We start from the raw sequence: 22,355 nt of genomic DNA on the forward strand, positions 1-22,355 counted from the left end.
AAGACGGGGACTAACTTGAAGGGACAAGCCGAGTCATTCTGGTTATATAACCTCCAGTGAGAGCATCCTTTCCGAACTGCTGTCATTCCCTGTTGCTCCCTTCCCCGCCGTCACGCCGTCACGCGGCGGTGCTAATCCAGGCACTGACATATAGACTGGAAAGGCTGTTACCGCGACGCTGTAGGAAGTGCTCCGCCAGGACCGAGTGCTAAGCTGTAGAAACTCTGTTTAGCTCCCGGATCGACTGGTAACACAGACAGGAAAGCTGACCTAGAGGGTTGACCTCCCCAAGCCCCTGGCTGTAGGCTTAGACGGGCAAAACCGAAAGGAGCCCTGGAGATCATCTGGCTGACTGGCTTCCACTGCAAGGTGCTTTAAACCCTCTGCTTCTGAGTCCCGTGGGGATACTTGTTACAAATGCAACTTCCGTGTGACAGCCGAAGCAAGACACCGTCCTGGCTTGGAGTCGCGGTCAGGAGGAAGGAAGTAAAAGACATCATCAGAGCCGTGTGTAAGATTGTAATACGGACGTATGTTACGTGAGCACTTTGTCAATGTGAAATTGCCTCAGAGCAAAGACTGTGCTGTGGGCACGACATGTCCTTGTCCTTGGCAGATATGTGCTAAAATATTCAGCAGTAAAGGGGCATGATATTTACAGTTTTCAGGTGTTCAGTTAGAAGCCTGGGGTAGGGGTGCAGGTGAGAGAGAGAAAAGCTTAAGTGGCAAAGTGTTAACAGCTGAGTCCAGGCCAGGGAGGGAGTTCTGTTTTTCTTGCAGATTTTCCCTAAGCTCCAAATTTTTTTTAAGTTTGAAAATGCAATTTCCTCCGTCCTTACTAAGCCAGAATCTCTGTGGGTGGTGCCAAAAATCTGTATTTTAACAAGCTCCCCAGGTGATTCTTAAGTACACTAAAGTTGTATGTAAGTCTCTGGTTAAAAAGAGTCTCATTTGAATCACTCTTTCTCTCTTAACTTAGTAAAGCATGCATTCTTACACTTGGATCTAATCTTAATCTAGTGCTCAATAAATGATCAGTCCCCATCCAGATATTTGTAAATCGTATCTTTAGAAGGAAATACCCCACTGACCCAGAGAAACTTAAGGAACATTCAGGCCTGGCCTTAGAACAGACCAGGGCTAGAGGCTGCCCTGCGGGAGGGGCAGGCAACCATCAGCAGTGTGGCACAAGCTTTCCTCTTGGCGGGCAGTCCGGTCGTAAGTGATTGCGAGGCCCTGGTTTGCCTCCCCCGGAGACGTGGTTAACCCACGAAGCCGCCCAACGAGGGTGTGTTTACAGTGAAGGGGAGGAAGCAGTGTCGATGTTCTGTTAGCAGCTAGACAAATAAAACATTTGTTGTTACATATTGGTGTCGGACGAGACGCACACTTGATTTGATGAGTCGCCCGTCTAGCGTGGCTGCTTGCACATGAGTGTTTGTTTTCTGTGCCGGGTCTGTCCCTCTCCAGGGGATCAGGTATCTGCTGGGGCTCCTACGTTCCCAGAGAAGAAGAAGAGAGCTCTTCTGAGTTCACCAGGGAAGGAGAGTTAGGGAAAGGGCAGAGGGAATTGAGTTATGGGGAAGGCATTATATATTGTTAGAGAGGTTTATTTCTGTTTAAGTTTTTTTTTAAGCTGGACTCATAAGGGAGCAAAGCTGTCCATGTTTCCTTTGAAAAAGGAAGAAAGTCAGGGTGGGAGGTGGTGTGTTTTCCACTGATGACCACTAGGTGGTACCATTGGCCCAGGTCAGCTTGATGATTCAGGTAGAGTTATCTGTTTCCGATTCACCTGTGAGCTTTACTCACACATTAGGTGTTTATAAATCAGGACTCTTTGCTTTCTTTCATTCCTTTTTATCTGGCCCTTGCACTTGAGCAAAGGAGTCTAAGTTCTTTTTTTTTTTAAGGGTCTAAAATAACCATAACACTTTCTTTGAAAACGATCAAAATCGAGTTCAGTTGTTTTCTTTCTCTAATGGAGAAGAGTGTGCGCCCCTCCCTTCTTTCTGTCTGTGGTCATGGACTTGGGAAAGAACATAGTTCCGCAGATTAGCACGTAGGCCCTTAGGAAATAAAGCATCACCTCTTCCCGGTCTCTGCTCCAGGGCCGATGCGGAGCCCAGAGGTGCCAGTGGTTAAGCCTGGTTACCCACCCCTGAGTACGAGGGCTCTGGTGTGTCGCGTGCCCAGGGCATGGCAGTCCCGTGGCAAAACACTGTTGCCGCCGCCAGTGGGTTCACTGACTTTGCCGAGAAGCTCAAACATACATCTCATATCCATAGCAACTCTCTTTTAACTCCAGCAAGTTGTCTTTATTAAAACAAATACAATTTTAAGAAACAGAACATTACACCTTTGTTAGGTATTTGAAGTCAGGCTTCCCTACAAAATACAGAACCTACAGTCTGCACTTGAGGGCATTAAAACCTTGGTAGTATTAATAGAGTGCCTTTTATTAAGTACCTAAAATATGTCCCACATTGTGTGGGCACTTCACACGTGCTAATCCTCACACTCACTGTACCTACTGGGCTTCTCCTGTGCACAGCGTGAGATGTGGCCTATTCCTGCGTTTTGCAAGTAGAATCTTTGAAAAAAACTGTAGTCGCAGTAGAAAACCTCTGTTGTTAAGAGTACGAAACAGATTCTAAAGCTCTAACTATTTGATTTTTAAAAAAACATGCAAAGGACCAGCTTGGCTGCCATGTTGTGAAATGAATCGGCCGCAGCTGTAATCGTTTGTGGTCAGAGAGGCCCGAGTGTTCCTCTCGGGCTGTTCCTCTTGGGCTGTGGCTTTGTTTAGAATTAAGAGGCTTATAAAGGAAGCCATAGAAACCCTGAATTCCCCAATTGCTGTGGTACAGGAAATGGGGCAGTTAGTCAGCTTCTATTGTTCTGCCTGGATTGTTTAAGATTTTATTTCAAGACAGCCTGCAAACGCTTCATGGCTTGATTATGTGCTTATTATCAGGCTTCCTCTTTTCAAAATTTGCTTTAGAAACAATTGTGGGAAGTTTGTGCAACTATCGTGAAATACCTAGCTATGATGTTGTCGTTAAGTTCTAAGGCCTTTATGTAACAGAGGAGGAAAAAAATGCGTCTCTTCTGGGTTGCCGGTTTATGGTATTTTGTCAGTGGGCTACAAGATCGTGCCGGAAAGCACCATAAACTGTGGTGACATTCGGAAGACCCACTGGTACCCACGCAGGTGCTCGGGCTCCTGTTCGAAATTGACTTTGGTTTTTTTTTTCTTGTCCAGAGCCATGGCATAATTAAGTCTCTATGTCAGCTGTGCTGAGGACCTGCCTGACTCCCACAGGGGTCTCCAGAGCACGGCTCAGATTCTGCGGACCCTGTATTCTAAGCCCCACCCTCCAGCGGTGCCTGGAGGTGCCCCAAACACCAACTCCTCAAGCCCTCCCATGCCCGCCCTTCCTTTGAGGGCTTCCCAAAGAGAAGGCCATCGTGGGCCACACCCCAGGTGTTGAGTCACCATCTATGGATGGGGCCAGGACAGGCACGTCTTTGAAAAGCTCCCCCAGTGACTCTAGTGCGTACCTCCCACTAACGTTTCCTAGTGTGTCTTTTTTTAAAAGTCATAACCCACCTGAAGTTCTTAGACAAGGACTAAACAGTAATAAATTAGACATTTTTTTGTTTTGTTTTTTTGTTTTGTTTTTTTATTTTATTGATTATGCCATTACATTTGTTCTATCCCCCCTTCATTCCCCTCCCCCACCATCCCCCCTTTAGTTCATGAACATGTGTCTCAAGTCCTTTAGAGTCTATATTTCCCATACTATTCTTGCCGCCCCCCCTATTTTCTACCCACCATCTATGCTACTTATTCTCTGTACCTTCTCCCCCCTTCTCCTCCTCCCACTCCCCTGTGGCTAACCCTCCATGTGATCTTCGTTTCTGTGGTTCACTCCTGATCTAGCTGTCCTCTTAGTTTGCTTTTGTTTTAGGTGTGGTTGTTAATAACTGTGAGTTTGCTGTCCTTTCACTGTTCATCTTTTTAATCTTCTTTTTCTTAGATAAGTCCCTTTAACATTTCATATATAAGGGCTTGGTAATGATGAACTTCTTGAATTTGATCTTATCTGAGAAGCACTTTATCTGTCCTTCCACTCTAAATGAAAGTTTTGCTGGATAGAACAATCTTGGTTGTGGGTCTTTGGATTTCATGGCTTGGAATATGTCTTTCCAGCTTCTTCTTGCCTGCAAGGTCTCTTTTGAGAAATCAGCTGACAGTCTGATGGGAACTCCTTTGTAGGTGACTGTCCCCTTATCTCTTGCTGCTTCTGGATTCTCTCCTTCATTTTAATCTTGGCTAATGTAATGATGATGTGCCTTGGTGTGTTCCTTCTTGGGTCCAACTTCTTTGGGACTCTCTGAACTTCCTGGATTTCCTGGAAGTCTATTTCCTTTGCCAGATTGAGGAAATTCTCCTTTATTATTTGTTCAAATAAGTTTTCCACTGGTGGCTGTTCCTGTTCCCCTTCTGGTACCCCTATAATTCGGATGTTTAAAGCGTTTAAAGATGTCCTGGAGGTTCCTAAGCCTCTCCTCATTTTTTTTGAATTCTTGTTTCTTCCTATTTTCCTGTTTGGCCATTTTTTTTCTTCCTTCTGGTTCACTCCCTTGATTTGAGTCCCAGTTTCCTTTCCATCACTATTGGTTTCCTGTGCAATTCCCTTCATTTCAATTAGTTTAGCCTTCATATGTTCCTTTAATTTGTGACTAAAATCAACCAGTTCTGTGAGCATCCTGATCACCAGTGTTTTGAACTGTGCATCTGAAAGTTTTGCTATTTCTTCATCGCTTAGATTTATGGGCTCTGGGACTTTGAGATCTTTTTGAGCCATATTTGTTCTGTTCGAGCCCGTTAAGTATGAGGAGCAGAGCCTCAGTGTTCACCAGGGTGGGGCCACCCAGGTCGCTGGGTTGTGATGCTGTATGTGGGGGCGGGGTCAGAGTGGGGAAATGGCAGCTGCCTCTCGCCGCTGGGGCCTGCTGGGTCCTTATCTTACCACATACTCCCTCGCTGGTCTATCTGCGCACGAATGCGCGGCCACAGTCAACCCACCACCCTGCGACCTCGCTGGGTCTGCCGGTTGCTCACTGAGTCACTCACTGGGTCACTCACTGGGTCTGCCCGTTGCACCCCCATGCCTGGGATCCATGTGCCTGAGTCCATCTGACCGAGTTTTCCTGTGCAACCCCACTCCAGCAGCTGCTGGGTTTGCCCCTCTTACTGGTCAGGCTGAAGAATTTGTTGTTAACAGACTTCCGAAAAGTTCAATTTTCTGTGTTCTGGCTGTGTTTTCTGTTGCTAATATTTCGTTGTCTCTAAACTTGGTTGTGTGAGAAAGCACAGCGTCTCCACCTATGCTTCCATTTTGGTGGAAGTCCTTCATTTCTCTTTCTAAATTTGACATTTTAAATTCAGTATGGTTAAGGCATTGTGGCACGAATGCATTTGTTGTCTTGATAACTTTGGGTATTACTCAGAAAATGCATTCCCGCTTCGGATGACATTTTCATTGGAAATGGCAAGATGGAGGTGGCGGGGTGGGTGGAATTTTGTAAGTTGCAGGACAAGTTTCCTTCCACTGCCAGTCCCAGGAATTTATATGATGACGATGATGATGACGAGATTCCCTGTTCCTTCCTTCAGGAGAACGGCGTTTCCCCCGGAGCTCCTTAAACAGGATAAGGGATCACTGCACCTTCTCTCCTGGAGGCATCTCCTCCGCAGCTCTCCTCTCCGGTGTTCTCACTTCCTGCAGCTGCACCTCTGTTGTTCCCTGAGGCTTGATTCTGCCTTGTCCTCATCCCTCCCTTGCTAATGATTCCCGAGTCTGGCCCTGCCTGGCTTGGGGTGCCGCTTGTCCAGGTATCTGTGACCTGCCCTCACAGGGTGGACCTCAGATCAGCTTCAGTGTCACCTGGGAGACCAAGAAATGCAGGCTTTTGAGCTCCACCCAGCCTGCTTGGATCCAAGTGTACATCTTAAGATCCCCAAGCCAAGCCATCCAGGTGCATGCTACTGTGTGAGGGCACCGGCGCCCGAGGCATCACCATCTCCATCATCCTTCCTGCCTACTCTCTCCAGTGCAAGTTTGTCTGTCATGTTGGCCTGCTCTTTTTCCACACTATAAATCTGGGCTTCATGTTTCATTTCATTTTGCCTGCCATTCATTGATTCATTCAGAAACTCATGGACTGCCTCCCGGAGCTAAGTGTTGGGGCTACAGGGAGCAAAACCAGCCCTGGTTCCTACGCTCATGAAACTTACCCGAAGTGGGAGAGGCAACTGTTAACTAATCACATTATTACTTATAAATGTGATATTACAGGGAGCACTTCCGAGGAGAGCGCCTAGAACACAGCCGGGCGGTTAGGGACACTGGGGAGGCTTCCCTGAGGGGGTGATGCTGCGCTGAGCACCGAGGTGTGAGCAGGAGTTAAGCGAAAAGGCAGAAGGAACAGCATGTGTGAAGGCCCAGTTCATTGTAGAAGCCTCGCAGAGAATTAATGAAAAGGAACATCGAATTGCTCTTAAGTCCTTCATCTTCATCCCTTCCTCTGCCCGACCTTGCCAGATTTACACCTTCTTCATTCCTTAAGCTGGCCTCCATCCTTGGCTTCCCACCTGCATAAAGCAACTGTCCGCTCAGCTGCACACTTCTCAGGTTGTTAGTCTACCACTCACAATTGCATTCCCTAGTTTAGCCACTTCCCTTGTTCCCTGACTGTACCATGGTCAGAGTCTAACCTTGCCACTAATCCCCTCTTCCTACATGCATTCTTAAGTAAACTTGATATTGAAATATACAACACATACACAAAGGTGTACACAAACCATGTTCTCAAAGTGAAGACAGCAGTCTCATTAGCTCCCAGATCAAGAACTAGAATAGTGCAGTATCCCAGAAAACCCTGTGCCCCCCTCAGTCCCTGCACCCAGAAATAACCACCTTCCTGTTTTCTCTGAGCATGGATTAGTTTTGCCTGTGTTAAAACTTCATGTGACTGTGTTCACACTATAGGTAATCTATTGTTTCTGGCGTCTGTTGCTCAATCTGATTTTAGAGGAATTCATTCCTGTCATGTGTAACAGTCATCCCTTCACGCCCTTTGTTGTGTAGCATGCGTGGTGTGCCCCCACCACAACTTACCCATTCTGCTCATGGGCATTCGGTCTTTTCCAGGTTGGGGCTGCCATGAAGATTCTTGTAGACCTATTTTAGTGAAACAAATGGTACGTTCCTTCTGTTGGGAATGTGTCTCGAAGTAGCATTGCTCTGGCACAGGATACACGTAGGCTCAGCGGAGTGGGTCCCGCCAGACCGTGTGTGCCGCCCACAGTGCGTGAGCACGCCAGGTACTCCGCACCCTGCTCAGCGCTGGGTGGTTCAGACTTCACTGGGGCCGTCCTGCTGGGGGTGTGGTGCTGCGGCTTTGTGGTGTTAGTTTGCATTTCTCTGACAACTAAGGTGGCTCCTATATTCTAATGGGTTGTTTTTTCCCTTGTTGATTCACAGGTGTAGATTTGTAAATATGTACTGCAAATATTTCTGTGGGTTGCCTTTTTATTCTTGTAAATAGTTTCTTTTAATGAATAGAAGTTCTTACTTTTAATGGGATGTAATTTATCAGTAAACGTCTTTATATTTTAAGTCATTTTCACACCACAAGTAGTTCTGTAAAACCTTAGGGGAGGGAATCCACAAATATATAAAAGAGTGAAACAAAAAATTAAAAGCTTGGGAAGATTTAAACCAGGGAGATAATAAAACACATAAACAAGCCATGTAACCTTGTGAACATGTTACGATTCCACAGTAAGTTTTGCTTAGAGCTGCTTAGACGTCAAAACTCAAACAGAAGCATGGTCTGTCGCATAGTCTCACTGTTGGTGTCATCCTCGTATTGCGAAGATCAAAGCGGACAGGTGTAGGGTAGGTAGGCTGCGTGGCGCAGTCGTGCACGACGGGTGATTTGCATATCAGAGAGCTAACGGGTACGTCTTCTGTTACAGGTTATTCAACGATAGTTATGACCTCCCGATTACGAGCGTTGGGTGGAAGAATTAATATACGCACCTCAGAATTACCCAAAGAAAAAACTCGATCTGAAGTCGTCTGCAGCATCCGCTTTTTAGATGGCTCGGTACAGACCTTTAAAGTTAATGTAAGTTTTCCCACTTTAATTTTTTAGGAGCCAGTGCCCCTAAGAAGTAATTTTTTCTTCCTCTTATAAACCAAGAAATGGAGATTATTTTAAAATGAAAGCTTGAGGTCTCAGATCTCATATGTTGAGGTTGGACTGGAAATAGCCTTAAAAACTATGCCCACATTCTCACCTCCACCTGGACGGTCTTTCCCCCTCTACGTCGTGATGTGAACTTGTATGATTCTTAGATGTTACTTCTTCTGTGACGTTTCTGTCAACTTCTGGAGCTAGTGCTCTAGTCACCATGGTGTGCTGCATGTGCCTTATCAGAGCCCAGGTCACACTGCGTGAGCAGTGTTTGTGTTTATTAGGGAACATGTTGCTCTTTAAAGCGTGAGCTCCTGGAGGACAAGAACAGTGTCGTTTCCCCAGGGCCTGGCATGGGGCTGGGCACACAGCTGGTGCTCACTGAATGTGCAGATAGGCGGGTTCTCTGTCAGGGGTAGTTGCACAGTTAGCCCCACAGGATGGCCTGGCTGCTCCCACCGCAAGCCCCAGGCAGAGGCTAGGAAGGAGGGTTCCAGCGGGACGACCGGGCCAGCAGTGAGATGTGTCTGCGGCAGCCATCCCCACTGCCCCGCCCCGCCCCTCCCCACTCACCATGTAGCTGATGACCTTTGCCTGCCTCTCCCATCCTCCGGCCAGTCCCAAAGGGCCCAGTCCCCTCCCTGCCCCAGCCTGGAAAGTTCAATGTGTAAGGAAAGGTATCAGAGAGAGAAGGTGGGGGACGAGAATACCTAGAGGGCGATAAAAGGCCGTAAGACCTTAAAGGGTAACAGAGACTGACCCCCGTGTCTCCTGCCCCCCGAGAAGTTTGCCTGCTGCTGCACCTGCCACGGTGGCCCTTGGAGGCTGAGCGGGAACGGGGAGAGGGCGGTTTCCGTGAAATCCAGCATGGTGGGTGCTGATCCCCCTCCTAGTCCAAGGTCAGGACTGCTGCCTCATCTCCCTTTAGGGGATAAGACGCAGGCCGATGACTAAGGACTTGGGGATTTGGGCCCCTCACCTGGCAGGGAGTGGAAATGGACAGGAGAGATAGGCATTCCCCAGCCTCTGCCCGCCTCCCCCATCCGCTCTGCCGGCACCCAGGCGCAGGGCCTCCATCTCTGGCAGGTGGGGGACATTATTGCAGTAGAAAGACACACCCCAGCAAGGGCGTGCCATTGTCCAGTTCGTTGTCTCTAGGACCAAATTAGGGGCTTAGGACACACACCTGTGGCATGTTTACTAGGCCAGTTTGTAGAAAAACCATTCTGTAGGGCAGCGCTGCCCAGGAGGACTTTCTGCAGTGCTGGGAAGTGGTCCGGATCCACGCTGGCCCACACTGGTGCCACCGGCCAAGTGTGGCTGTTCAGCACTGGGAATGTGGCCAGAATCCCCGATGAACTAAAGTTATTTTAATAAATTAGAATGTGAGTAGTTTTCTTGTACTTGGGGTAGTGCAGCCCTTGTGAGTATTTTTTAGAGCACACTGGAGCCCCTCGGGTGCTCTCTGGCGCTGGGGCCTGAGCATCTGCATCCTGACTGCCTGCCAAGCAAGCGTCATGCACGTTGCAGTTTGGAAGACCACTGATGCAGAGGCCTCCGTCAAGGTCATACACACTTCCTCAGAAAGCAGCTGCTTTGGCTCACTGAACTTTCTCCTACGTTCTAGTTCCTTTTAACATCATCATCTGTAGAATTTTGTGGTTGAACCAGCTCTGCACAGGTCACGTGTATCTCTTCTAGTTGCTGTATACTGACAGCTTAATTTCTGTCTGCCTCCCTGTTAAAATGTGTGCTGTCAATCTGGAGCTCCTTCTCGGTCGTGTGTCTTCTTCCTGATGAGAACAGGAATGCTCATTTAACAGATGTTTACTGAGCACCTCTGTGCCAGGCTTTGCTTCAGATACAGAGGACACAGCAGTGAACGGAACAGCAAACCAAATCCTGTGAAGGAAATGGACCGTAAACAAACGTGTACCCTGGTGGTGGTATTATGTGCTTAGCGGGTGGCGAGTGCCAAGGAGGGACAAGGGGGTGGGGTTGTCACTTTGCAGAAGTGGTCAGGGAAGACCTCACCTAGAGGAAGTGAGGGGACGAATCCCATGCTCCCTGGGGGAAGTGCATTCCAGGGAAAAGAAACAGCAGTGCAAAGGCCCTGAGGCAGAATCCTGGTCAGTGCGTCACAGCCCAGTATGTGGAAGTAAATGCGTCAGTCACAGAATGAGTAAAGAGGAGAGTGGCGAGAGAGGTCAGAGAGGTAGCAGGTGTTGCAGTGGGGAGTTCTGCGGCACTGGGTTTATTCTGGGGGAGGCGGAAAGCACTGGTCAGTTTGGGCAGAGACTCAGCGTGAGCTGACTCAGTGTCGCTCTGGGTGCTCTGTCGACAGCGCACTGGGGCCAAGGACTGAGAGGCCGTCAGAACAGTTGGAGGGAGAGATGGTCATTGGACAGCGAGGTAGAGTGCAGGGGACTGAGTGAACCAAGTCCGGAAATATTTTGAAGGTGGAGACGAGGGGACTTGCTGATAGCTAGGATTTGGAATGTAGGGGAAACCTCAGGGTGACTCTAAGATTTTTGGCCTGAGCAGTCAGTAGGACGGAGTGGCAATCGAAAGAGATGAGAAGGGCTGTGAGAGCAGCCAGGGTAGCCAGTCCTGTTGTAACCAGAACTGTTGCGTTTGAGATGCTTGTTGCTCATCAACAAGGGACTGTATGGACATGGGTGTGGTAGATACAGACACTAGTCGGGAGTTGTAAGAGCAGGGTCCAGGCTGGGATACGTATGCGGGTGTCACCAGGGCGGAGATGGTACCTGAAGCTATGAAACTGGATGGGATGCCCTGAGAAGTGAGCCAACAGGCGATACGACGGGGGTTCGATGTTCGGAAGTTGGCGAGATGAGGAAGGAGCACTAAAGGAGACAGGACTGTCCAGGGAGGGAGGAGGAGGCCAAGAGCCTGTGGGTCCCAGGGAAGCAGGTGTTTGAGGAGAAGCAATCAGCCCTGTGGACGGGGACAGGGAAAGCACCCGCCCAGAGCAGAGCCAGGCCTCCCGAGGGTGCCCAGTCATTCCGAGTCGTGGATGCCCTTGTTATCGTCACGCTGCTGCCAGTGCTGCTTCCCCAAGCTTCCAGCAGCCTGCTCAAAGCTTACTCACCTTGAACTTGAATTTGAGGGCCTGGTGGTAGCCTAGACTCTACAGTGCTCTACATTTTTCTCCCCGTGGGGATTGTTCGTGCTGCCTCATGCAGACTCCTCAGCCTGGACCGTGTTTTGCCCAGGAGTGGGCATCGTCGGGGACACTGACCTGGCTGTCAGCTGTCCTTTGCCAAGCCTAGGGAGCAAGCCGGACACCGACGGTGACCTGGTATAACAAAGATGACCTGTCGTGGGATGGGGACTGGGCTGGGAGCCTTGTCCTGATTATAAATGGGTCCTTTATTATATTTCAGTTTCTTTTGAGAATTGGGCGAGCTGTGCAGAGCAGTTACTGGACTGGATGAGCCGTGCACTCCAGAAAGGAGAGAGGCAGACTCATGGGCACATGCGGCTTCGGTATCACGTGGGCCTGAGTCGGGCAGTCAGACCATTTATCCACCAGCCGACCGCACCGGACACAGAGTTTCCCGGGGCCTCTGCTTGTCAGCCCAGGGGATGCTGATGACAATTTGGCAGAGTTGCTGCAAAGACGAGACAGGCTATATGAAAAGTGTGTGTAGTAGTAGCATGTCTGGCTCCTTGTAGATGTTCAGTGGATTATAATTGTTAGTAATGTAAAATAGAGAGTCATAGAAATAACAGTTTCAACCAAGGAAGCAGGCAGCTCTTGGATGCATTGAGAGAGTATCTCATAATTTAGGGGGAGAGAATATCTCATAATTCAGCACATGTGCCAGTCATTTTTTCCACAGCATCACGATTCCCTTGTGATGGAGATGTCCCAGGCAGAGGACGGAGGTGGCAGGGACAGGGCCCTCGGGCAGGAAAAGGGGATGTGTTCAGGAAATGGGCGTGTCTCATGTTCCCACTGTTCAGGTCCCATGACATGAGACTGTGCCAAAGAAGAGGCCTGCCAGTTACCTAATGTCCTCCTCCTGGCCACTGCGACCTATTTTTCAGGTACATTATCTGCACTCAAAAGAGCTGCCTTTGGTTCTCTATCCGGTCTATTTCTGACTCATTGTCCTGAAGTTCAATGGTTTGGCTCAAAGGATTCCTGAGAGATCAGCCCATTGAAGTAGAATTTGCTGTTTTCCGAACATCCCCCGCTGTCTCCCAACCTTGAGCCTTTGTGCTGCCGGGCTGCCCGCCTGAAAGAGCTTTTCTTGGCTCCTGTACCTGGAGGGAAGGGTGTCACTCAGCCCTGTGACCTCGCAGACCCTGGTTGGGGTTGTTTTTGCTCCACCCGAGACTGAGTTGAACGTCTGTGTTGTCCTTTTGTGTGTTCACCCTGCCCTGAGTGTGTCTCGGCACTTGACAGCGTTTGACACACCATGTGACAGTGGCTGCTTCCGCGGCTGGCCTCTCTGGGAGGGCAGGAAAAGGACACTTGCTGTGGCTTTGTCCCCGTGCTCAGCATCGTGCCTGCTGCTCCATCGACTCCGAGTGCTGAAGGGGGCCGTGCACTGCTCTGGATGTGAAGTGGGGTTGAACGTCCCCACCGGCTTCTCACTTCAGATGATGAGGAGCCGTGAGGCAGAGAATCCCCCAGCATGTCACATGCCAAATCCCTTAGAGGGTATTTTGGGTGGCATTTGACTATTCTCAGCCTCTTCCTTCAGGTGATGAGCAGAGAGCTGCTTCTTCCCAAGCACAGGGCCACGCCCCCTGGGGAGCCAAGGCAGCCCTGTGGGATTAGCGTTGTGCTGGGAGAACCCATGGGTGGGTCATGGGGCCTTTGCTCTCCCGCGATCGCCGAGTTTTCCAGTTCAGTCGTCATCACTTGGGCATCTTGGCTGAGGGGAAGAATTCTTACAAAATTAAACTGTACTGTCTCAAGTTGTATTTGTGTCGTTTTTCTTAGCTCTGCTTCTCGCAGGTGCGGTGTAGCCTCTGAACTTGAAGTTCATGGAAGCATTTCTTATTGTGGGATGTGTGTGCACACAAAATCTCTCTGAATGTTCTTGCTCCTATTCCCTTACAATAACAATTTGTTAACCACCAGTTCGTAATTTATTTTAAAATTTTGCCCACCCGGCATTTTTTATTCTAGAAACAAGACACCGGTCAAGTTCTTCTGGATATGGCATTCAACCACTTGTGCGTGACTGAAAAGGAGTATTTCGGTTTGCAGCATGGCGATGAATCGGTGGACTCTCCCGTGAGTACCATCCCTTTGGAATGTGCTGGACTTCTGCATGGTTTGGTTTTATATCTTATGTTTTCTTACCCAGCAGAGATGGTTGGAATCAAGTAAACCCATTAGGAAGCAGTTAAAAGGTGAGTGTGACCTCATTTTGCTTGAACACTTGGTGTTAGTGTATCATGACCCAGTTCCCTCCTCCAGTCAAAAGGGTACCTATCACATCTGGTACCTGGATTCCAGGTGGTCCAGGCGATGTGAGTGAGCTGACTTCTCCCTGACTTCTGAGTGAGCAGAGATGCTTCCAGACCAGCCCCCAGGGGTCCTCCCCAGCTGTGAACAAGACAGAAAGGTGAAAGCAGGCAGCCAAGAGCCAGGGAACCCACACTCTTTTTACAAAGGAAGGAGGATGGCCTTTCTTAGCCCAGTTGTTAGGGGCAGGCTAGGAAAGACACACACATACACATACCTCTAGCCCTTCCCAACAGCATAGTTCCAGGCACTGGAGCTCAAGGCATAAGCAGGTGATGTCACAGATATAACACACAGTTCATCAACCAGGAGCGGGTGCCAGTGCAGGTTAACTCCCAGGCATATGGGCTTTCAACGTGGCACTCTGGTCCTCTCTATGTGCCTTGTGCCCCAGACGAACCTGGCTGACCTGCTGACAAGACCGTTGGAGGATAGTTCTGAGCATAGAATAGGATGCTCTGGGTGCACAGAGGAGGACAAGGCAGACTTGGGGGCCTGTCTGGGACGTGCAGTGACAGCTTACAGAGGTAGGGAAGGGAGCTGAAAGGGCACCCAAGGCAGTGGGGGGACTTAGCTATCCCCTGACGTGCAGCTGGTCAGCCTGCACCCAGAGTGACAGCACCACCCACTCTGGAACCAGGCGTCTGCACAGAGGTACATTTATAGGTGCGCACACACCAATTAAAGTCTTTGACACAAGGCAGAGATACAAGAGAGATGCACTAAAGAGAGGGAAGGTTGGGGCAGGAATGAACTAAGGTAGAGGAGACGGTGAGAAGAGCCTGTTGGAGAAGACTTGGGTTTCAGAGAGCGAGCGCGTGCCGAGCACTTGGATAGGGCCAACGGGTGTTCATTGAGGAACGGAGAGGGGCCACGCTGGCATCGCGCAGAGCACAGATCTTAGCAACCCAGTCTGATGCTCTCCCATTGCTCTGCCTGGCGAAAGAAATGGGCTCATTTTGTCCATGCAGGCCAACTGACTCTTGGTATCGTTACATAAAGCCATCTCTTAGTCTGTTAATTATATGATATTTGCTAGTATATTAACTCACTTTGCATTCAAAGCGTGACCTTTTCCAGTATAAAAATGTTTTGAAACATGGTCTAGCAGAATCAGAAACCCCAGTGCTCCAATTTGGGGATCAGCTGTGTGACCTAAAGCAGGTCACACCTCTAGGTCTGTTAGTTAGTTGGCTGCTCTGTAAAAGGCTGGTATCAGTAGTAGCCTCGCCTGTTCACAGTCGTGGTGGTGGTAAAGTCAGGAATGCACGTGGAAATGTGTGAAAAGTACACAGTCGCTATATATGGGACATAGCATTTCTTTGTGAATTTTGTGAAGTTTGCTGATTTAAGAAGTTTTAAAATTCCTAAAACTGGTAATGGAGCGGACTGCTTGAACAGCCCTAAGTTAAACATGTAGCAGAAAGTAGATAATGCCTCGTTCAATGCTGATGTTACAGAAATATTTTACTTCTTGTAGACATGGAGATTTCTGGACAGTCACTTAACTTATGTACTCCTTTTTTTGAAATTAATGCTTTTATTGATGGAAAAGCTATGATCTAGTGAAAAATGCATCACTTATGGGAGAGTAGCAGCTTACATACCTTGACTTTTTTTACGGGAAAATTTAATTTGTTTTTAAAAAATGTTGTAGGAGGTTTCCCCTGTACCCTGCATTTTCGAGTAAGATTTTTTATACCTGATCCCAACACACTGCAGCAAGAACAAACCAGGTAATCCATTTTTTTTAAGTTTTCTATTTAGTATATAATGAGTAATCACTGAAACTGTACTCTGTATTTTATCACTGGGGCCAAATCCTTCATTTGGGTATAACTGCACCAATAATTGTGATCCAAGTAAAAATTGGGGTACACAGATTGGAAGTTTAATTGGCTAATTCGTGTTCAGTCTCGGGCCTGCTTCTCTAAAATCCCAGCGCCCCCCACCCATCTGCAGCCTCCTGCCTTCCCCCGCCCCCATCCCCACCCCACCCCCCTCTGGTGCCCCTGTGTTCGGAGAACAAAGTTCCTTTCTCCTGATGCAGGCAGGGTTTAGAAGAGAAGCTTGTGAGACAGTCCTCTGTGGATCATCATGTACCATGGTGTCTCTGCAGGGCTAGGATTGAGGCTCTTCAGGGTCACAGGAGGTCTCGAAGCTAAGAATTCTCTGTCAGACACCGCTTGGTAGGAGCTGGAGAGGAGAGCTTGCGGGCCCGTTCTCTCCTCAGTGACTCAGCCAGCCAGGGCAGGCCATCTGTGAACCAGATAAGGGAAAGAGGGCTGTGATAGGAGTTGTTTACCCCTCCGGGCTTGGCGTTTGGCGGAAGCTTTGTGCTGGCACAGGTGGGTTTCCTGGGTGGGGAGCAGTGTTTGGAATGGAGGGGGCGGGCACGGGAGAGCTGTGGCTGTGCTGTTCCAACAGGCACCGTGCAAACTCAGCCACGCCTCTGCTGTCTGCCACAGCAGCGTTCGGTCCTTTTGTTCTTGATACTTTTTTCTTGGGTGGGGTGGGGGGAGCTCTTCCACCAGGAAGCGCAGTGAATGGACTTTCAGGGATATTGAATCGGTTCTGCGCTCACGGTGGCTATGAGCCTGCCGCCAGACTTAGAATGCTGTCTTGTTTTTCTTCCTCCTTTCTTTTTTTAATGGTAGCCACATGATCACATGTTAACTTGCAGTATGTTTAAAGGCCAAATATTAGTCTGTTACTGTGTTGCCTTCCTCGAGCACCTCTTTTCTCTACAGCAGCAGACACTGGGGGTTTGGCTGTGTGTGCCGTGAGGTTAGACTTTAAGCCAGTGTGAGAGAGGTCCGTCCCCCTCAGTGGGTGACTGTGCAGCGCATGCGGTGGTTCCAGTTTTCTCCCTTGGTGGTCTTGTGCTCTGCTGGACTGAGGGGTAGTGTGGAGATGCTCTGCCCAGCAGGTCAGTTCATAAGTGATGGTCAGTCCACAGAGTGGTGATGTTATCTGTAAGAATATGTGTTTGAAATGACTCCAAGCCATTGCTAAATACTGAGTTCTATTCAAGGGCTGCTTTAATAATGGTATGATGGGATACACATAAATATATGAATATAGATACACATAAAATACATATAATATACATGTGTACGGTGAGTCTTTTAATCACAACCCCACAGTAAAAGTGTATTTTGATTCATTACACAGGTACTGAATCAAACTTTTCATAAAACAATAGTAAATGCAAAAGTACCCTAAAGTTTCCCATTGTTCTTTTTCCTCTTAAAATGCCAGTTGTGGCCCATGAAATTGATTTCACCACCCAGCAGTGGGTTCCAACCCCAAGTGCGACTGTGCTGTCTACACTGGTGGTTGCTGCCCCTCACCCCATCCCCGTCCCTGCAGTGCTCTCCAGAGAGAGAGATGGGGCCCAGGGCACACGTCCCTCTCCAGCACCCCCGTTTCACTTCCGTAGCCGTGGGGAAGACGCTCCCTGCCTTTGGGAGCCGAGGGAATCCTCCTGGTCAGCCTCCCTGGTAGGAGAGGGAGATGTGGGGAGTTCGGGACTGAGGGAAGGCCCGGGAGAAGCGAAGGCTTCCTTCAGAGCTGCCAGCGGCACTCGTGGGAGAGGGGGAAGTGCACGTGCTTGGTGGTGGAGTTACGGCCAGTGGGCGGAGGCTGCAGAGGGGCAGGTGTTGGCTCTAGATGAGGAATTGTCAACTTTTGTTTTTACCCAAGTCCCATATAAACTTTAGTTTGTCCATGTGTTCCTCCTAAAATTCATTTCTACAGGACGGACACCCAGCCCCACCACCCCGCCCCCCTTCTTAAGATCGGTGGTATCCACAGGGTGGTGTAGAGTATAGCTGTCACCTCCTGGGGTTTGGGCACCAGGTTTCTCTTCAGTGCAGCAAGGAACCGGGGCAGCAGCCACACCCCTGTGTCTCCTACAGAGCTGGGCCAGGCTTCTGCCATTGACGTGTTACATTAATTTGTGTGTGTGTGTGTGTGTGTGTGTGTGTGTGTGTCGTTTGCTTGTTTTTACTTAAATGAAGAGTCTTACCTGTGTTCCTGCCACATAGTATTTTAGGAAGCCCCCACTCTGTAGCTTGTACAGAAGTTCAGTTCCCTTCTAGAAATCAGCTCTTGAAGCATCCAGGAAGGGGTAGAGTGGTAGTACTGGTTGTTTCAGGGACCCGGGCAGGGGCGTGTTTGCTGCTTTTTCTGAAGTTGAGCTCACAGGTGGGGTACAGCCCGGGAGTGGTCACGGCGGTTCTGAGAACAGGCACGCCGAGCCCCTCTTCTAAATGTCTTTCCTTTATTCTCGTTGCCAAATAAACGTCTCCTTGCTGGTGAGCCTTCCCAACTGCTGTTTCTGATAAATTTAGATCTTTGTAAACAGAATTTTGTTTCCTGGCAGACTCGGAATTAGGCTCCTGTGACCCGTCCAGGAGTCTGCTAGGTTTGGGTCCCATCCCACCCTTCTGACCTGCTCCTGACGAGGTCACGGGGCTGGCGCGGCAGGTTTGCCGAAGATGCACAGCAGTGAGAACGTACCGGACGCCACCGAGTGGTGCACTTTAGAGCAGTTAAAATGGTACACGGTACATTGTGTATATTTCACCACAATGAAAAAATTCAGATTATAAAATCAGTCCAAAAAACAGCTTTGCCAAATACGTGGCAAGGTAGCATTTGATGAATGGTGATGTCCAGGTTCATGTTCTCATTTATATCCCTAGGAAGATACCCTGATTAGCCAGGCTCATCAGCGAAAGCCCAGATTTACCATCGGATTATCTCTAATTCTCCCCCTTCTCTTCTTTCTCTCAATAGCATGGTGGGAGGAGAGAACACTTAATTCTGGTTGAATGTCAGCTTGGATAAACATAGCAACAAACTAGAAAGGACTGATTATGTTCTCTAGGTGGACAAGGCAGAGCTCCCAACATGGGATAAGCGCCAGTCAGCATGTCTCTGTTGTACCGTCTCCCAGTGCTGGCCTTCAGCCCGTGCAGGGTAGCCGGCCGATGGTAATTAGAGTCAAAGTAGCAGTATCAGAGTTAGGAAGTGGGCCCCAAGTGTTTCGTCATCAGATGCGTAATAAGTTTGTGGCATAGCCAGGTATTTTTTCGTAGCGTAAGTGTCCAGGTTAAGATAAGATATAACTGATCCCACGTAGCCTCTCTGAACATCGGTTTCCTCATCTGTGAAAAAACGGAGGTAGTGGTGCCTGCCTGGCAGAGCTATTATTAGGAGGCTGAAGTGAGACAGTAAGTTATAAAACACCGTGCGCACGGCCCAGAGCTGTGCAAATAGGAAGCCGCGATGCCGTTCTCAGAACACCAGCACCTTAACCTTTAAACATAAATTTCAAGGAAGAATGAGCATAATCTGTTTACATTGCCAGAATTCTCTCTCCCTGGCCTGTAAATTGTATTTTAAGAAGTTTCACTTTTGTCCTCCTGGCCAGACACTGGAATGTCTATCCCACTTGAGTCCAGGCTTTAAAAAACAGTGGGAGCTCGCGGCCGAGTGCCACGGGTATGCCACATCCCTAAATTTAATGCTCTCCCGGGCCCATCCCAGCCTGCACAGCATTGCAGGGGCCGCTGCGCCCTGTTACTTGGGTGGAGGGCAGACTCGCAGGATGATGGGGCACCTGTGCCACCTTCCCGAGCTCCGCCCACAACTCAGGTCCTGGGTTTTTGAAGCGACCGTGCTTACAAGGAAGTGCGGAATCCAGCTTGGAGGTCTTGGCAGCCTCTTGGCGCCTGTCGCACTGGTGCTGAAACACCCACAGTTCCTGGGACACGAGGAAAAACCCAGCTGGGTGTTTGCTTCCCCACCAAGGAGATGCCTTCACAGACCCTCCTCCCCTCAGCCACTTCATGCAGAGGGTACGTGGGTGTGCAGATGCCACGTTCAGAACAGCAGCTCTTCAAGCGTGCGGGGGCTGCCTGTGCAGAACGTCATAGGTGCTGGTGCTCTCAGATCCCCCAAATTTGATGGGGGAGGTCCAGGCTGAAGGTGGGGTGCTCACTGACCAGCTGAGCCTTGATGGGCTATGTCCACCCCGTCCATCCCTGCCCAGCCACCCCGAGGATGGCATGGCCTGACATGAGGCTGCTGGGAAACTGCCCCCACCAATCAACACCGAGGCAGCCACGCGAGCCCTCATTGCTGAAGGGGTGGCCTTGAAATGTGCAAAACGGTACCTGATGCTTTAGACAAAAAAAAATGTGCCTTTGTGTATTTTGTTTATCGAATGTACAAGTCATATTTCAATTTGAGCATGAGGAATTAATGAGAATAATTGTTTCGTAGGCATTTGTATTTCTTACAACTGAAGATGGATATTTGCGAAGGAAGGTAATGAGCATTTTGCATTCTTCTTTCCCTGTCAGTTGCCAGCCTAGCAGAACCGCTGGTTCCAATCAAATGAGCGTGCATTGCTGGCAGCAGCACCCAGTGTGAACAGAGAGTGGATGTTGAAAGCAGCATCCTGTGTAATATTATGCTTTGGACATCCATCCAAACTCAGTCCTGGTGTGGAGAGGCTAAGGACCCATACAATTTGTTTTGTGTTATTTCAGTTCTATTACAAAAGGTACAGTTATCTTTCTGGTAAAGACCTGAGAAATTTTAAAGGGAGGGAGGGACCCCAAATGTAAAATGGACTTCCTTCAGGGAGGCAGATCAGGCCTCAGTCAGGTCCCCTTCAGAGCCCCTCAGTACCTGGGGATGGTCCGTCTCCTCCCTGGGACACTTTTCCGCTCAAACACAGGAGCGCTGCCCGTGATTCACCACTTCTTGTGTGTCGGGGCCGCCTCCGTGGCTGGAAAGTAGTCCTCACATAACTCAGGCAGGGAGCCGAGATGCCAAGCCAGTGGTCCCTGAGCTGCCTCCTCCCAGGCCTGAGTCTTTTCTTGACCTGTGGGAGGAAGCACGCAGGGAAACTGGTGGGGGCAGCCGCACCTCATTCCCGTTCTCCTCCTCCCCTTTCCTCCCATCAGTTTAGTTCTCCGAGCTGGGTCTTCGGAAGCCTGTGCTGTGCTTCCACAGTGGGGCTTGCAGGCTGGTGGAGGCAGGGAGACAAGAGTCCGTGAAGCAGTTAGGACCGATACGGGCAGTGGAGACCACAGTGTTCATAGGTTTTAGGAAAAGGAGACACAGTGTGGGCTGACGTCTGTTGAAGGGATGTCCTCCATCGGTGGCCCAGCTGAGGGTAGGATGCAGGCTTGCAGTGTTCTTTAGCTGGTGTGTACACTATTCTTTGGAAGTGTTTTCCTTTCTGACTTAATCATAGGACTGCTTCTTCTATCTAGACTGAACCCCCTTAGCCTCTCTCCTAAGTTGTTCCCCAAATCCCATTCAGCTGCTCTTCCTGTCGCAAGGACCCTGGCTTAGGTTTCACTGGAGCCCATCTCGGTAGGAGAGCAAATGGCTGATGTTCACTCTCCCACGGACTCTCAGGGTCCCCAGACAAACGAAGAGACAATGAATATCCCCGGATGTATCTCCAGCCATGGAGCAAGCACTTAGGAGTTCCAGTTGGTACCAGAGAGGGAAGGCCACCTTTCCATGTGGCTACAGGGCCCAGTACACAGGGCAGGGACGGGAAGGGGACCCTGGCGAGCCAGCCGGATTAGTCAGAGAGGTGGCCATGACTCACATCTTCAAGGGCTGCCATGGAAACCGCATGTTTTCTCCACTTCCCATGGGGTTGCTGGGAAGAATGCTTTTAAAATCTGTCTCCCCACACTGCAGGCCCTCACCCCTGCTGCAGGGTTCAGCCCTCCCCAGCGCCCCCCTCCACCGGGCAGTGATCCCTGCCCCAGGTCTGCTGGCCTGGCTCCGAGGAGACCACGGAGCCCCAGGTGGATCGGAGAAAAGGGAGCACTCAGAGGGTTTGAGGTGTGACCAGGACAGAGGTGAAAGCACTGGCGGAGATGGGGGTGTACGGGAGGGCAGGAGCTGAAGGGGGCAGAAGAGCAAGTCCAGCCTAGAGTCTGTGGGTCCCTGTAGGTGGCAGGAAAACCGAGGGGTGGGCAGCCCATTCCCTACAGATTGGAAGCTTCGGAATAGAAAGATCTGGGGATCTTAAATAACTATAACTCATTCAACAAGATAATTTAAAACTCACTGGAGTTTTAAAATTCATCATGCGTTTCTATTTTTCCCCATTTAAGAGGGTGCCACCCTTCCAGAGTGGGTGGTCCAGAATTCTAGCGTCAGTAGACGGCGGGGGTGTCAGCGGAGAGCCCTGTGACATTTCATGTCTTTACTGGAAAGATAGACAGTTGCCCCGCGATCCAGGGGCTCAGTTTTCTCACATCTCCTCCGAGTGGTGTGAGCCTGGCCTTTCTCGACCAGCCCGAACCCTCGCCTGCTGTGGCCTTCAGGGTGTATGTATTAATGTGTACTACTTTAAACATGAAAAAGCTTTAATTTTTAGAAATCTTTACTGTAGCATTTGTCTTTACTGCCTGATATTAGTTGTATCATAAACCTATTTTCATCGTGATGCACGGTGTGTTTTAGAGGTTAACTCCAGAAAGAAAAGACAGGCGGTCCATGAGTGTTCCAGGCTCCTGTGCCTTTTTCC

The 22,355-nt window shown here is 49.5% G+C and overlaps 1 protein-coding gene across 10 annotated transcripts in view; it reads left to right on the forward strand.

Moving 5' to 3' along the window:
* PTPN3 (protein tyrosine phosphatase non-receptor type 3) overlaps positions 1 to 22,355 on the forward strand; it is a 103,130-nt gene that overhangs the window by 22,849 nt on the left and 57,926 nt on the right. For 7 of the 10 annotated variants that reach the window (XM_053656173.1, XM_053656178.1, XM_053656171.1 and 4 more), the window contains 5 exons: positions 8,051 to 8,202; positions 13,439 to 13,546; positions 13,620 to 13,665; positions 15,438 to 15,516; positions 20,075 to 20,119. In XM_053656173.1, the coding sequence (XP_053512148.1) occupies positions 8,068 to 8,202; positions 13,439 to 13,546; positions 13,620 to 13,665; positions 15,438 to 15,516; positions 20,075 to 20,119 (413 nt within the window). In that variant the 5' untranslated portion in view covers positions 8,051 to 8,067. Of the gene's footprint in view, positions 1 to 8,050; positions 8,203 to 13,438; positions 13,547 to 13,619; positions 13,666 to 15,437; positions 15,517 to 20,074; positions 20,120 to 22,355 lie in introns of those variants that run through there. The other 3 variants (XM_053656169.1, XM_053656175.1, XM_053656177.1) reach the window with 2 other exon arrangements.

The sequence above is a fragment of the Artibeus jamaicensis genome, unplaced genomic scaffold (assembly GCF_021234435.1).
Source record: "Artibeus jamaicensis isolate MK-2021 breed Jamaican fruit bat unplaced genomic scaffold, CSHL_Jam_final scaffold_1964, whole genome shotgun sequence".
Classification (NCBI taxonomy): Eukaryota; Metazoa; Chordata; class Mammalia; order Chiroptera; family Phyllostomidae; genus Artibeus; species Artibeus jamaicensis.